This window comes from Mauremys mutica, chromosome 17 (genome assembly GCF_020497125.1).
Source record: "Mauremys mutica isolate MM-2020 ecotype Southern chromosome 17, ASM2049712v1, whole genome shotgun sequence".
NCBI classification, from domain to species: Eukaryota; Metazoa; Chordata; order Testudines; family Geoemydidae; genus Mauremys; species Mauremys mutica.
The window spans coordinates 11,430,644-11,445,668 of record NC_059088.1 but is presented as its reverse complement, the minus strand read 5'-3'; the positions used below and the strand labels follow the sequence as shown (position 1 = coordinate 11,445,668).

At 67.0% G+C, this 15,025-nt stretch overlaps 1 protein-coding gene across 3 annotated transcripts in view; it reads right to left on the bottom strand.

Annotated features, from left to right (window-relative positions):
* IGLON5 (IgLON family member 5) overlaps positions 1 to 15,025 on the bottom strand; it is a 28,096-nt gene that overhangs the window by 5,462 nt on the left and 7,609 nt on the right. For all 3 annotated transcript variants that reach the window (XM_044992103.1, XM_044992105.1, XM_044992104.1), the window contains exons 2-4: positions 6,566 to 6,644; positions 2,580 to 2,812; positions 1,318 to 1,437 (exon numbers count right to left, since the gene is read on the bottom strand). In XM_044992103.1, the coding sequence (XP_044848038.1) occupies positions 1,318 to 1,437; positions 2,580 to 2,812; positions 6,566 to 6,644 (432 nt within the window). The remainder of the gene's footprint in view (positions 1 to 1,317; positions 1,438 to 2,579; positions 2,813 to 6,565; positions 6,645 to 15,025) is intronic.

The following is a 15,025-nucleotide window of genomic DNA, read 5'->3' as shown; positions in this document are numbered from 1 at the left end:
AGGTACGGCCACCACCTGCCAGGGCTGGGCCAGCAGGGGGCTGCGGGTCGGGAGTGAGGGGCGCCGGCCGAGTCGCGGGGCGTCGGGGTGCCCAGGGGGCTGCGGGTCGGGAGTGAGGGGCGCCGGCCGAGCCGCGGGGCGTCGGGGTGCCCAGGGGGCTGCGGGTCGGGAGTGAGGGGGGCGGCCGAGCCGCGGGGCGTCGGGGTGTCCAGGGGGCTGCGGGTCGGGAGTGAGGGGCGCCGGCCGAGCCGCGGGGCGTCGGGGTGCCCAGGGGGCTGCGGGTCGGGAGTGAGGGGCGCCGGCCGAGCCGCGGGGCGTCGGGGTGCCCAGGGGGCTGCGGGTCGGGAGTGAGGGGCGCCGGCCGAGCCGCGGGGCGTCGGGGTGCCCAGGGGGCTGCGGGTCGGGAGTGAGGGGCGCCGGCCGAGCCGCGGGGCGTCGGGGTGCCCAGGGGGCTGCGGGTCGGGAGTGAGGGGCGCCGGCCGAGCCGCGGGGCGTCGGGGTGCCCAGGGGGCTGCGGGTCGGGAGTGAGGGGCGCCGGCCGAGCTGCGGGGGGTCGGGGTGCGCAGGGGGCTGCGGGTCGGGAGTGAGGGGCGCCGGCCGAGCCGCGGGGCGTCGGGGTGCGCAGGGGGCTGCGGGTCGGGAGTGAGGGGCGCCGGCCGAGCCGCGGGGTGTCGGGGTGCGCAGGGGGCTGCGGGTCGGGAGTGAGGGGCGCCGGCCGAGCCGCGGGGTGTCGGGGTGCGCAGGGGGCTGCGGGTCGGGAGTGAGGGGCGCCGGCCGAGCCGCGGGGTGTCGGGGTGCGCAGGGGGCTGCGGGTCGGGAGTGAGGGGCGCCGGCCGAGCCGCGGGGTGTCGGGGTGCCCAGGGGGCTGCGGGTCGGGAGTGAGGGGCGCCGGCCGAGCTGCGGGGTGTCGGGGTGCCCAGGGGGCTGCGGGTCGGGAGTGAGGGGCGCCGGCCGAGCTGCGGGGTGTCGGGGTGCCCAGGGGGCTGCGGGTCGGGAGTGAGGGGCGCCGGCCGAGCCGCGGGGTGTCGGGGTGCCCAGGGGGCTGCGGGTCGGGAGTGAGGGGCAGCAGTTTGGGCTCCTGTCTGATTCCTCCATGACAGCTCCAGGTCCCCCCAGCCCCCGCTCCACCCGGATCCCCTCTTTCCTCAGCCTGCCCAACCTCCCTCCCCCCCCATCCCGGCAAATCCCCCACAATCTCCCCCTGCCCCGGCCCCCCCCATTGTCCCCTCCCCCAATCATCTCCCGCCTACTCCTCCCCTCCTCTCTCCCCTGCCCCCCCATCTGCACAGGGCCCCTCCCCGGCCCGCTCCCTCTTACCTCGCAGCTGTCTCCAGGTCACGGTGGGCTCAGGTTTGCCCGTGGCCATGCACAGCAAACTCACGTCGCTGCCTTCGTTCACCGTCACAGCCGAGGAGATGTTCGTGATCCGAGCCGGCACTGGGGGGGCGGGGGGGGGAGAGCCGTGAGAGCAGCGCCAGCCTCCGACCCCCGGGGGGCGCCCTGCCCCCCGAGCCCCCATGCCTAGTGCTAGGGATTGACCGAGTGGGGCTGGTACCCAGACGCCCCACCCCAGAGGTGGCCGCATCCCAGGGCTGGGCAGCATGTGGGGTGTTAACATTAGACTCCCCCTCCCCGCATGGGACAATTTGGTAGAAAAGCCAAAAAAAACCGCCCCTTGACGTGAGTCTCCCCCAGCCCCGCTAACAAGGCCTGTGGCGCGAGCTGATTGGCCAGACGACGAGAGCCACAGCCAATCAGGGCGAAGCGGCGAACAGCTGCGGCAGGGACCCCGCAATTGTCCCCCCGGATCCAATCAGGCTCCATTGTCCCCACTTCCTGGCGCCGCGGGCAGCTGGGGGGCGGGAGCTGAGCCGGCAAATCCTCCCTGAGCTCCGAGCACGCGGGGCTGGTATCCAGGGCCCCCGGGCCTGGGCCTGGGCCTGACATGCAGCCAGCTCTGGGGGGCGGCGCCGCGCGGGGGAACGGACGTCCCACCCCCAGCCCCAAGCGACAGGCTCCGGGGTGGGGGGGTCGCAGGCACGAGGGACGGACACACACGTGGCTCCAGCACCAGCCCTAGAGCCGGAGAAAGCCCCGCCCCACCCCCTCCCCCAGCTTCCCCATAGATCTCTGTGCAGCCCCCCCACGGACCCGCCCCCCATCCCCCACCGCATGCACCTGCCCCCTCCCTCCCCCAGCCCCCCAATCCCCCCCCTCAGTCGTGCATCCCTCCACAGACCCCCCTCCCTCCCCCGCATGACGACCCAGCCCCCTCCCCCTCCTCTGCCCCCATCGGTCCCCGCTCCTCCATCTCTGCCCATCCCCCCACCAATCCGTCCCTGCCCAGCACCCCCCCATCCCCCACGACCCATCTCTGCCCATCCCCACAACCCCATCCCCATCTCTGCCCATCCCCCCACCCCAGTCACTGCCCATCCCCCCACCCCCGACCCATCACTGCCCACTCAGCCCCTCCAGCCCATTCCTGCCCATCCCCCCCAAGACCCCCACCCTCCTCTCCCTGCCCCCGCCCATGGCCCTGCCCCCAAGCCTAGCCCCGCCCCTCCCCCGCCCCGTACCGTGCACGATGAGGTAGACCTGGGCCGTGTGGGGCTTGGCCTGGGTCTGGAAGGAGCAGGTGTACAGCCCCTCGTCCCACACGTCCACGCTGGCGATGAGGATGCTGAACTCGGCCGGGCTGTTGGTGAGCAGCCGGACCCGCGGGTCGATGGACCACTTGTCGTTCCCGGCGTACAGGATGTTGGAGCGATTCAGCCAGGCCACCCGGGTCACCTCCTCGTCGATGGAACAGCTGGGGGCAGAGACGGCGGGGGCTGCGGGTCAGGAGTGAGGGGCACCGGGGAGCCCGGGGCTGAGCTGGCAGGGGGCTGCGGGTCAGGAGTGAGGGGCACCGGGGAGCCCGGGGCTGAGCTGGCAGGGGCTGCGGGTCAGGAGTGAGGGGCACCGGGGAGCCCGGGGCTGAGCTGGCAGGGGGCTGCGGGTCAGGAGTGAGGGGCACCGGGGAGCCCGGGGCTGAGCTGGCAGGGGGCTGCGGGTCAGGAGTGAGGGGCACTGAGGAGCCTGGGGCTGAGGGGGCTGCGGGTCGGGAGTGAGGGGCACCGGCAGAGCTGGGAGGGGGAGGCCAGGGCTCAGCTGGCAAGTGAGGGGCACCGGGGAGCCCGGGGCTGAGCTGGCAGGGGGCTGCGGGTCAGGAGTGAGGGGCACCGGGGAGCCCGGGGCTGAGCTGGCAGGGGGCTGCGGGTCAGGTGTGAGGAGCACCGGGGAGCCCGGGACTGAGGGGGCTGTGGGTCGGGAGTGAGGGGCACCGGCAGAGTGAGGGGGGGGAGGCCAGGGCTCAGCTGGCAGGGGGCTGCGGGTTGGGAGTGAGGGGCAACGGGGAGCCCGGGGCTGAGCTGGTAGGGGGCTGCGGGTCGGGAGTGAGGGGCACCGGGGAGCCCGGGGCTGAGCTGGCAGGGGGCTGCGGGTCAGGAGTGAGGGGCACCGGGGAGCCCGCGGTTGTGCTGGCAGGGGCTGCGGGTCGGGAGTGAGGGGCACCGGCAGAGCTGGGGGGAGCCCAGACCAGTAATCGCCCCCTTTGGCTCACCGCTGTCCCATGACCCTGGTTCGCAGCCCAAAGGCCATTTCCATTTTACCTCCTGGAAACCTCCCCCGTGGTGATGGGAGGAGCCGGAATCCCCCTTTTGCCTCTCAGCTCTGCTATGGTGCGGCTGTGAACCAGCTCCCCCCCAGAGGTGGCTGCATCTCAGCACCGGGCTGAGATAAAGAACCTTGACAGGGTAATTGGAGCCGGGAGCCAGGACTCCTGGGTTCTACCCCAGGCTCTGGGAGGGGAGTGGGGCCTAGTGGTTGGAGCAGGGAGGCTGGGAGCCCGGACTCCTGGGTTCCCTTCTCAGCTCAGGAGCAGTTGTGTGTCCAGACCCAAGGACGGCGAGATGTCGGAGCTTCTACAGCTCATTCCCCCTCCCCACCCCCACCCCCCAAAAAATACGGGGTCGGCTCCCAGGTCTGGGACGGCTGGGTTAGCAAAGCTTGGAAAGACGCAGCATATGCAGCAGCCTCTCAATTTAATGCCTATATGGAGATGTCCCAAAACTGAGCCTGCTCTGCCGGTGCCCCTCACTCCCGACCCGCAGCCCCCTGCCAGCCCAGCCCTGCCCCCCTCTGACTCCTGCTGGTGCCCCTCACTCCCGACCCGCAGCCCCCTGCCAGCCCAGCCCTGCCCCCCTCTGACTTCTGCTGGTGCCCCTCACTCCCGACGCGCAGCCCCCTGCCATTCCTGCTCGCTCCTGTCTGTGAGCCCCCCAATCAGCAGAGCGAGATTGAATTAGGGGGTTTTCTCTCTTTTAATGCCACAATCACGAAATAATTCCAGCGCTCAGGGGATCCAGGCGCCAGCACCCGGCAGCTGCAGGACGCGGATTGGACAGTGCTCAGCCAATCACACTGTGAGATCTGCAGGGGCCAGGTGGGGGTCTCCCCTGGCAGGCAGGGCTGCCCCGATGCCCCAGGGTGGCACTAGGGGGCGCTGTGCTGCAGGGGGTGGAGTGGGGGCTCTCCCCTGGCAGGCAGGGCTGCCCCGATGCCCCAGGGTGGCGCTAGGGGGCGCTGTGCTGCAGGGGGTGGAGTGGGGGATCTCCCCTGGCAGGCAGGGCTGGTCCCGATGCCCCAGCCTGGCACTAGTGGGCGCTGTGCTGCAGGGGGCGGGGTGGGGGTCTCGTTCCAAGACCTGTGCAGGGGAGGAGGGGGGCGGGGCTCTGGGAGCGCCCCCTGCTGGGTGTGTGGGGCTCACAGCAGGGGTGTGACCGGCTCAGTGTCAGTCGGAGGTGAGGCTGGGGGGGGTGGGGATCACAGACAATGTTAGGGGCCGGGGAGCCAGCCTGGCTGGGGGGCCGCAGGGGTGTTGGGAAGGAGATATGGGGTCGGGGGGGCCCTGCAGGGGGCTGTGTGGGCTCCCCCTTCCCCTTCAGCACCCACTGCCCCCCCCTTCCCAGCCGCCCCCCCCCACACCACCTACCCCCAGGATCTAGGTCAGCCCAGCCCCATCGCCCCAGGGCAGAGCAGAGCGGCTGGGAGGGCTGCAGCGAGGGGGGGTGGGGGGAGCCGGATCTAGGTCAGCTGTGAGCATGAGTCAGGCTGGCTGGTGCATTGCAGGAGGGAGCGGGGGTGGGGGGGGAGGAGAGAGAGAGAGACGGGGGTGGGAGATAGAGAGATAGATAGAGAGATGTGGTGGGTGGAGACAGACAGACAGACGGCGGATGGGGATAGAGGCGGTGGGTGGGGATGGACAGACAGACGGCGGATGGGGATAGAGGCGGTGGGTGGGGATGGACAGACAGACAGACGGTGGATGGGGATAGAGGCGGTGGGTGGGGATGGACAGACAGACGGTGGATGGGGATAGAGGCGGTGGGTGGGGATGGACAGACAGACAGTGGATGGGGATAGAGGCGGTGGGTGGGAATGGACAGACAGACAGACAGACGGCGGATGGGGATAGAGGCGGTGGGTGGGGATGGACAGACAGACAGCGGATGGGGATACATGGAGTGATCACAACTTTTCACATCCCTTCCTGGTGCTCTGTAAAGGACCCACCCCCCACCCGGCTTTGTTAGCCGAGGGGCCGGGCCGGGCACTGCAGCACTCAGCTGTTACGGGCGAGTCTCTCCCCTGTGGTTTGTTACTCCAGGGTCTCAAGCACAATTTATCATCACCGGGTCTCTCATCCGAACCCTAATGTTGCACATGTTTGTTATTGTAGGGTCTCCATCAAAACACGCTCAGGTGAACCCTGCTAGCCCAGCCCTGGGCTCCCCCCAATCCCAGCTCTGCCGGTGCCCCTCACTCCCGACCTGCAGCCCCTGCCAGCTCAGCCCCGGCCTCCCCCCAATCCCAGTTCTGCTGGTGCCCCTCACTCCCGACCCGCAGCCCCCCGCCAGCTCAGCCCTGGGCTCTCCCCACACCCCAGCTCTGCCGGTGCCCCTCACTCCTGACCCGCAGCCCCCTGCTAGCCCAGCCCTGGGCTCCCCCCGATCCCAGCTCTGCCGGTGCCCCTCACTCCCGACCCGCAGCCCCCCGCCAGCTCAGCCCTGGGCTCTCCCCACACCCCAGCTCTGCCGGTGCCCCTCACTCCTGATCCGCAGCCCCCTGCTAGCCCAGCCCTGGTCTCGCCCAATCCCAGCTCTGTCGGTGCCCCTCACTCCCGACCCGCAGCCCCCTGCCATCCCAGCCCTTGCACTGAAGCAGGGTTTGGGGGATGTACATAATCTGGCTTTTTGACAGCATGACCCCCCCCCCCCCGTGCCCAGGAGCTCTTGAGAAGGTGGCAGAGCCTTAGCTGGGCTCCTGTGTTTTCTCTGAACACGACCCCGGCGCGAGGATGAAACGTTACTAGGCCGGGGGCTGCCGACGGCTTCCTGGGGTGAGTGGCATTGGGGGCGCCCTGCTGCGGGGAGCGGGGTGGGGGCCCCTCCAGCAGGGGCCAGCAGGGACAGAGACCCCCAGCCTCACCCTCCGCACGGGGGCCGCTCCCGCAGGGTCTCACCTTAGAATGGCATCGTCCCCTTGACACACCGTGTAGTTGTCGGCCGGCTGGTTATACTCCAGGCTCCGCACCAGCAGCCCTGAGGGCAGAGAGAGAGAACGGATGAGCCAGTGTCTGGGGACGGCTCGCCCGGTGCTGAGACGCAGCCACCTCTGGGGTGGGGCAACCGGGTAACAGCCGCACATGACAACACACGGGGCTGGTTCACCCGGCGCTGAGATGCAGCCACCTCTGGGGTGGAGCACAGTGGCTGTTTAATTCACAATTCAGTGGAGGAAACGCTAGGGCCTCTGGGAGCACAGCGCCCCCTAGCGCCGCTTTGGGGCAGGGGGACCAGCCCTGACTGCCAGGGCAGCGCCCCCACCCCGCTCACACGGCACAGCGCCCCCTAGCGCCGCTTTGGGGCAGGGGGACCAGCCCTGACAGCCGGGGCAGCGCCCCCACCCCGCTCACACGGCACAGCGCCCCCCAGCAGCCGTTAACTTTGGGGACAGGGGATTCGAACCCCCTGGAATGTGAATTCAGCTGAGGCCAGCGGGAGGCCGCTCTGATCCCAGCCCCGGGCGGTTTGTTCCGCACCCGTCTGGGTCCCTCAGGGGGATTTCGGTGATGGATACTCCCCCCCCCGCGCCCCCCCGGGACAGGGAGTCACAGGCCAAGAGCCCCTCAGGCCTCAGCAGCGGCTTGTCTCATTTCAACACCCGCATCTCAACCTTCACTGCCCCCCCCCACACACACACCATGTAACAACCTCAGAGGAGCCCAGGGCTGGGATCACGGGGGGCTGCGGGTCGGGAGCGGGGGGCACCGGCAGGGCTGGGGGGCAGGGCTGGGATCAGGGGGGCTGGGGGCAGTGGGGGGCCCAGGCAGTGGGGGGCAGAGCTGGGATCGGGGAGGCTGGGGGGCAGGAGTGGGGGGCAGGGCTGGGATCAGGGGGCAATGGGGGGCACAGGCAGGGGTGGGAGGCAGGGCTGGGATCGGGGGGACTGGGGGCAGTGGGGGGCACAGGCAGGGGTGGAATCAGGGGGGCTGGGAGGGAGTGGGGGGGACCGGTGGGGCTGGGGGGCAGGGCTGAGATCATGGGGGGCTGTGGGTCAGGAGTGGGGGGCACCGGCGGGGCAGTGGGGGGCAGAGCTGGGATCGGGGGGCTGGGGGCAGTGGGGGGCACAGGCAGGGCTGGGGGGGCAGGGCTGGGATCAGGGGGGCTGGGGGTCAGGAGTGGGGGGCAGGGCTGGGATCAGGGGGGCTGGGGGAAGTGGGGGGCACAGGCAGGGCTGGGGGGCAGGGCTGGGATCAGGGGGCTGGGGGTCAGGAGTGGGGGGGCAGGGCAGGGATCGGGGGGGGCTGGGGGTCAGGAGTGGGGGCACAGGCAGGGCTGGGGGCAGGGCTAGGATCAGGGGGGCTGGGGGTCAGGAGTGGGGGTCAGGGCTGGGATCAGGGGGCAGTGGGGGGCACAGGCAGGGGGGGGCAGGGCTGGGATCGGGGCCAGTGGGGGGCACAGGCAGTGGGGGGCAGGGCTGGGATGGGGGGGCAGTGGGGGGCACAGGCAGGGCTGGGGGGGCAGGGCTGGGATCGGGGGGGCTGGGGGCAGTGGGGGGGCAGGGCTGGGATCGCGGGGACCTTCCCGGCTCCCTCAGGCCGATCCTGACCCGCAGCCACGTGTGTCCCCCCGGCTGAGCGGGGACGTGACTCGGGGCGGGGGGGCGGCCGGGCCCAGGGGGTCACGGGGGGGGGAGCCCGGCTATTGGCCCGGGCAGGGTCGCAGCTAAGCGAAGCCGGGGAGGAGCCTGCAGCGAAATGGGGGCGCCCCCCCCAGTGACCCGGCCGGACACGGGGTGCGCTGGGCGGGGGAGCAGGGGGCTGCGGGGGGGGGGGGGCGCCGGTCACTTTACATTCAGCGCCAGCGACAAGGTGACGGGGGCAGACGGGCACAGACAGAGCTCGAGCATCGCCCGCCGCAGAGCCCCCCCCGCCTGCCCCCCCAGCTCTGCCCGCCCCCCCCCCGCCAGCCCTGGGCTCCCCCCGCCTGCCCCCCCAGCTCTGCCAGCCCCCCCACCCCCGCCCTGCCTGCCCCCCCCGCCTGCCCCCCCCAGCTCTGCCTGCCTCCCCCCGCCAGCCCCCTCACCCCCGCCCTGCCCGCCCCCTACCCCCCCGGCCAGCCCTGGGCTCCCCCCGCTCTGCCGGTGCCCCTCACTCCCGCCCCCGCAAGCCCAGCTCCTGGGGGGCGGGATTAAAGTGGCTCTCGGTGCATGACTAATAACACCCCTCCCCCGGCTTCGGCTAATTCAGGTGATTTATGGAGCCTGGCCACGATTCACACCGAGGTGCAGCGAGTCTAAATGCGGGGGGGGCTGGGAGCCCGGACTCCTGGGTTCTCTCCCCGCCCGGGGGCCGTGCAGGGATCGGAGCCAAGGCCTCGAGCTGGGAAGAAAATGCAGCAAATAAAGCTGGAGACAGTGAGTGATAATGATCCTCGGGGCGTCGTTACTCGGCTCGAGTGTGTGTGTGGGGGGGGGGGTGTCCCTGCTGCCCTGTGTTACATACTGCACCCCCGGCCCTGATCGCTCGCACACACACACCCCACAGCCCCTCCAGGATGGGGACACACACACACACACACCCCCCACAGCCCCTCCAGGACCAGGACACACACACACACCAGCCCCTCCAGGACGGGGACACACACACACCACACACACACACACACCCCACAGCCCCTCCAGGACGGGGACACACACACCAGCCCCTCCAGGATGGAGACACACACACCCCACACACACACACACACCCCACAGCCCCTCCAGGATGGGGACACACACACACCAGCCCCTCCAGGATGGACACACACACACACACCACACACCCCACAGCCCCTCCAGGACACACACACACACACTTCCCTAGGGCAGGGTAACCCCATTGAAATGCGGCCCCACCATCCCCCCAGTCTCAGTCCGGCACAGCAGTGGGGGGGCCGTCACCCCTCCGCCTCCCTGAAACCAGAAGCCAGCTCAGGGCCCCGCACTACCCCCCACTTCGCCCCTGAGGGAAACTGAGGCAGTGATTGGCCAGTAGGTTCCCCACTTCTCACTTTCAGGGGGCGAGTTCTGCTGTTAGTCCGGAGTCACCGTCTGGCTGCGCCGGGGCCGGGTTTCGATAGCTGGGGGGGGGGGGGTCTGCGGACAGACGGGCGGGGCCCGCGAGAGACGGTACCTGTGTATTCATCCACCCATCCCCTCCCCCGAGCTGCCTGACCGACCCTTCCCATCCCCCCACTCACACCAATACGCTTCTCACCTGCCCGGCTCTGTGGTCCCCAACAAGGGGGTCACGACTGCGAGCCTCAGTTTCCCCTCCCATCCCTCCTCTCTCCCTGGCTTCTCCCCAGGTCCCCCCGCTCCAGATTCTTCAGTCCCTCGCAGGCGGCGGTGGGATCCCAGCTGAGTGGGGCTGGGGAGGGGGGCAGGGATCCAGTGCTGGAATTGGGTGCAACGGAGCGTGGGGGGGGGGAATTGCCGTCTGCCTCCAAAGCAGGAGGACGCTGCTAGGGGCTGGCAGGGCTGCAGTCCCCTCCTTCGTCGCTTCCCGTCCCGGTGGCCTTTTCAGAATCAATCAGCTCTTCCTGAATCGCTTGCTCAACGGGGTGTCACGTCAGTGTCTCAGCCTGTGTGTCTTGACCCTGGTGACTCCCCCCCCCCCGCCACACACACAGCAACACGCTGAGAGCTGGGGCCCCCCAACTCATGAGACAGCCTCCTGCAAATCACACATTCCCCCCCACCAAATCATGTTGCCTTCAGCCCCATGATGCCTAGAATGAGGCCGTTTACCTTCAAAATCGCGAGCTTGCTGCATCAAATCACGAGATCATCTCCAAAACGTGCGAGTCTGCCCCCCGACTGGGAGATTACCATAAAAACCAGAATACTGCCTGCCCCATTGCGGGCCTGCCCCCAAAGTCAGGACACGGCCTGGAGGATCAGAAGCCTGCTGCCATAAATCGTGACCATGCCCTCACAACCACGAGACCGTGCCCCCCAAATCACCAGACCCCCTTCCAACTCCAGCGACTGCCCTGCAAAAATCACACGTTTACCGTCAAAATCACCGGCTCGCCTCAGAATCCCCCAACCGTCCTGCTAAATCCTACGAGCATCACTGACAGCAGGAGACTGTCCCGCAAAATCACGAATTCGCCATCAAAATCAGGAGATGGAGCCGAAATCATAACGATCCCCCCAAATCACGAGACTGCACCCAAATCGCAACACTGGCCTCCAAAATCACAACTGCCATCAAATCACAAGATTTTAAACAGTCATATATTTGGGGGCTTTATTTGCCTGCTGGGTTCCTGGACCCTGGGGGCGGGGGGGAAATCACATCTTTATGCTTCCTCCCCAACCACAGGAGATGGAACCAGACAATTTTAGTGAACTCAGCTGCTCCAAAACTCACCGACTCCAGGTGGAGTCACGTCTTGAAACAACTCCTGTATATTGAGATGTGATGAAGAGGTGAAGCAGACAGATCAGTACTGTATGGGATAGAGAGATAGATAGATAGATAGATGGGGTGGAAGGGGATAGATAGATAGATAGATAGATAGATAGATAGATAGATAGATAGATGGGGTAAGTGGGGGTAGATAGATAGAGGGGGTGTTTGGGGATAGATAGATAGATAGATCGATAGATAGATAGATAGATGGGGTGGATGGGGACAGATAGGTAGGTAGATAGATAGATGGATGGATGGATGGGGTGGACAGGGATCGATAGATAGATAGAGGGGGTGGATAGGGATAGATAGAGGGGGTGGATGGGGATGGATAGAGGGGGGGTGGGGATAGATAGATAGATAGAGGGGGTGGATAGGGACAGATAGATAGAGGGGGTGGATGGGGATGGATAGAGGGGGGGTGGGGATAGATAGATCGATCGATGGGGGGTGGGGATGGATAGATCGATGGATGGGGGGTGGGGATAGATAGATCGATGGATGGATGGGGCTGGGGATATCTAGCCGGTAGCTGTGGGGGGGAATGGATGGACGCAGGCTGCCATGTTAATCACTCGCTGGCTCTGGCTCTCCAATCTCTCTCTAGCCCATTGTCCTCAGGCATCAGCTCCTTTGTTTTGATGCTGAGTTGTCATCCTCCCCCGCCCCCTGCCCTTTCCAGAGGCAGCCGGCCTGAGAACAGGGAAGCCCAAGGCTGTGGCAGAAGCTCCTTCTCGGTTCCCTTCCCCCCCTCCCCATTTCTGGGTGTGTAGCGGTGGGGGGGGGGTCCCTCTGCGCTGAATCCCATCGCTACAGGGGCCAGCCAAGGGCACCTCATGGCCCTGCGTGAAAGCGCCTGCCTGGAGCTGCAATCCCAGGGACAATGAATAGTGTGTGTGTCCCTGCTGCTGGGGAGAGAACCCAGGAGTCCTGGCTCCCAGCCCTCCCCCTCTATCCCACAAGGCCCCGCTCCCCTCCCAGAGCTAGAACCCAGGAGTCCTGGCTCCCAGCCCTCCCCCCTCTATCCCACTAGGCCCCGCTCCCCTCCCAGAGCTGGGGAGAGAACCCAGGAGTCCTGGCTCCCAGCCCTCCCCCCTCTATCCCACTAGGCCCCGCTCCTCTCCCAGAGCTGGGGAGAGAACCCAGGAGTCCTGGCTCCCTGCTCTATCCCACTAATCCCACAAGGCCCCACTCCCCTCCCAGAGCTAGAACCCAGGTGTCCTGGCTCCCAGCCACCTCCCACTCTAACCACTAGTTCAGAGGTGGGCAAACTATGGCCTGTGGGCCAGATGTGGCCCGCGGGACCCTCCTGCCCGGGCCCCAGGCTCCCAGCCGGGGAGTCTCCCCCCCCCCCCGGCCCTTCCCCGCTGTTCCCCCTCCCCCGCAGCCTCAGCTCACCCCACCACCAGCGCCATGCTCTGGGCGGAGGGGCTGCGAGCTCTGGGGCAGCGCAGCTGCAGAGCCGGCCTGACCCGGTGCTCCAGGCAGCGCAGGGAGGGGGTAGGGAGCAGGGGGGGCTGGATAGAGGGCAGGGGAGTTCGGGGTGTGGATAGGGGTTGGGGCGGCCAGAGGGTGGGGAACAGGAGGGTTGAACGGGTGCAGGAGTCCCAGGGGGCAGTCGGGGAGGGGGGGGTCGGATGGGGAGGGGTCGGAGAGGGCGGCGGGGGGCGGTCGGGGAGGGGGGGGGGACGGGGCGGCGGGGGGTGGCCGGGGAGGAGGGGGGTGTCGGCCGGGGCGGCGGGGGGTGGCCGGGGAGGAGGGGGGGGTGGGACGGGGCGGCGGGGGGCGGCCGGGGAGGAGGGGGGGGTGGGACGGGGCGGCAGGGGGTGGCCGGGGAGGAGGGGGGTGTTGGCCGGGGCAGCGGGGGGCGGCCGGGGAGGAGGGGGGCAGTCAGGAAAGAGGGAGGTTGGACGGGGCAGTCAGAGGTGGGTGTTCTGGGGGTGGTCAGGGGACAGGGAGTGGGGGGGCAGGGGTCCCGGGGGAGGCCATCAGGGGCTAGAAGCAGGGGGGGGTCGGATAGGGGGCGGGGCCGGGCCACACCTGGCTGTTTGGGGGGGGGGCACGGCCTCCCCTAACCGGCCCTCCATACAATTTCCGAAACCCGATGCAGCCCTCAGGCCAAAAGGTTTGCCCGCCCCTGCACTAGACCCCCCCTCCCCTCCCCAAGAACCCAGGAGTCCTGGCTCCCAGCTCCCCTGCTCTGACCACTAGACCCCACTCCCCTTCTGGAGCTGGGGAGAGAACCCAGGAGTCCTGGCTCCCCGCCTGGCAAAGGACGAGGGAAAGAGGCAGAGCTGCTTTGTCACTGCCAAACTCCTAATGGGGGAAGATTCGTCTATTTCACACCCGCCCCCCCTGCCCCCCCCTCAGTCCAGCCAATTCAGGTTCACTTCGGGGGATTGGTGGGAAGTGGGGGGGGGGGAATGGGGAGGGATCCTGGCAGCCGGGTGGGGCGGGGGGGGGGGAGGCGACCCTACAATAACAAACCCCTGCACAGCCCCAGGGGTTCTGAGAGAAACCACAACAACAAAGCAGCCCTTCCGAGTGATCCTACCATAACCAGGGTCTCTGTCCCGCCCCCAGATGCCTGGCCCCTCCCCTCCCCACAGCCATTCGGCGGGGGATCCCCCAGCTCTGCCCCCCACGAGAGACGCAGCGAGTCACCCACCCGCTCTTTATCTCGCTGTCCAGCCTTCCTTTAGCTATTCCTCCCATCCGGCTGCTCGCCATTGTCTGGAGCCATCGTCCTCCCCGTCCTGTCCAGCCGTTCTCCCTCCGTTGTCCCCCTTCAGCCCTCCCTCCATCCCTCCCTCCATCCGCTCTGGTTCTCCCCCCCCCATTTATCTATCTGCCCACCGGGGACAAGGCCGACCCCCCCGTGGGACTCCACGGAGGGGAAGCCGATGAGCTGGTTTGTGGGTCTATCACCCCCCCAATGCAATCCGAGGGGCAGGGGGCTCCCCGTCCCGTCAGGTCTGCTGCCCCTTCCCCGCTGTGCCCAGAGCCCCGGCCGCCCTGGCGCGCAGACAGGGAAGGGGTCGAACCCCCATGGGGCAGCGTGCGGGGCCTGGGGGGCTTCAGCCACGGGACTGGAGAGGTGAGAGGGCATCTGGGGATAGATAGATCGATAGAGAGATAGATGGGGTGGATGGGGATAGATAGATAGATAGATAGAGGGGGTGGATAGGGATAGATGGATAGATAGATTGATCGATCAATAGATAGATGGGGTGGGTGGGGATAGATAGATAGATAGATAGAGGGCTGTGTGGGGATGGATAGAGAGATAGATAGAGGGGTGTGTGGGGATGGATAGATGGCTGCAGGGGGTGAATGGGGATAGATAGATAGAGGGAGTGGGTGGGGATAGATAGATAGATAGAGGGGTGTGTGGGGATGGATAGATAGATAGATAGAGGGGTGTGTGGGGATGGATAGATAGATAGATAGAGGGGTGTGTGGGGATGGATAGATGGCTGCAGGGGTTGAATGGGGATGGATAGTTAGACGTGCATTGAAATTTACCCTGATTTCTCTTCTACACCAGCATTTAGTACCTGTTAGTATGTTCCTCTATCACTAACACACAATAAGAACATGCAGACACACACCCAGCAAGAGACACACGCAAACCCACACACAAATGGGCACACACACACAACCTGTCCACAAACACACTCATGCACATAAACGCACAATCACAACACAACCACACAAACACATACAACACCACACAGATGCATGTTCATACAAACATGTACTGTCTTACAAACGCATGTACCTCATAAAAGAGTCATCCTGACAAACACACACTCTGTCACACACAAGCGCATACACACAACCACATACAATCTCACCAACACACAGACTTACACACAGTCTCATAACACAACCACACACATTCTCACAAGCGGTGTGACACACACAAACACAGACACAAAACCACACACCTTCTCCCAA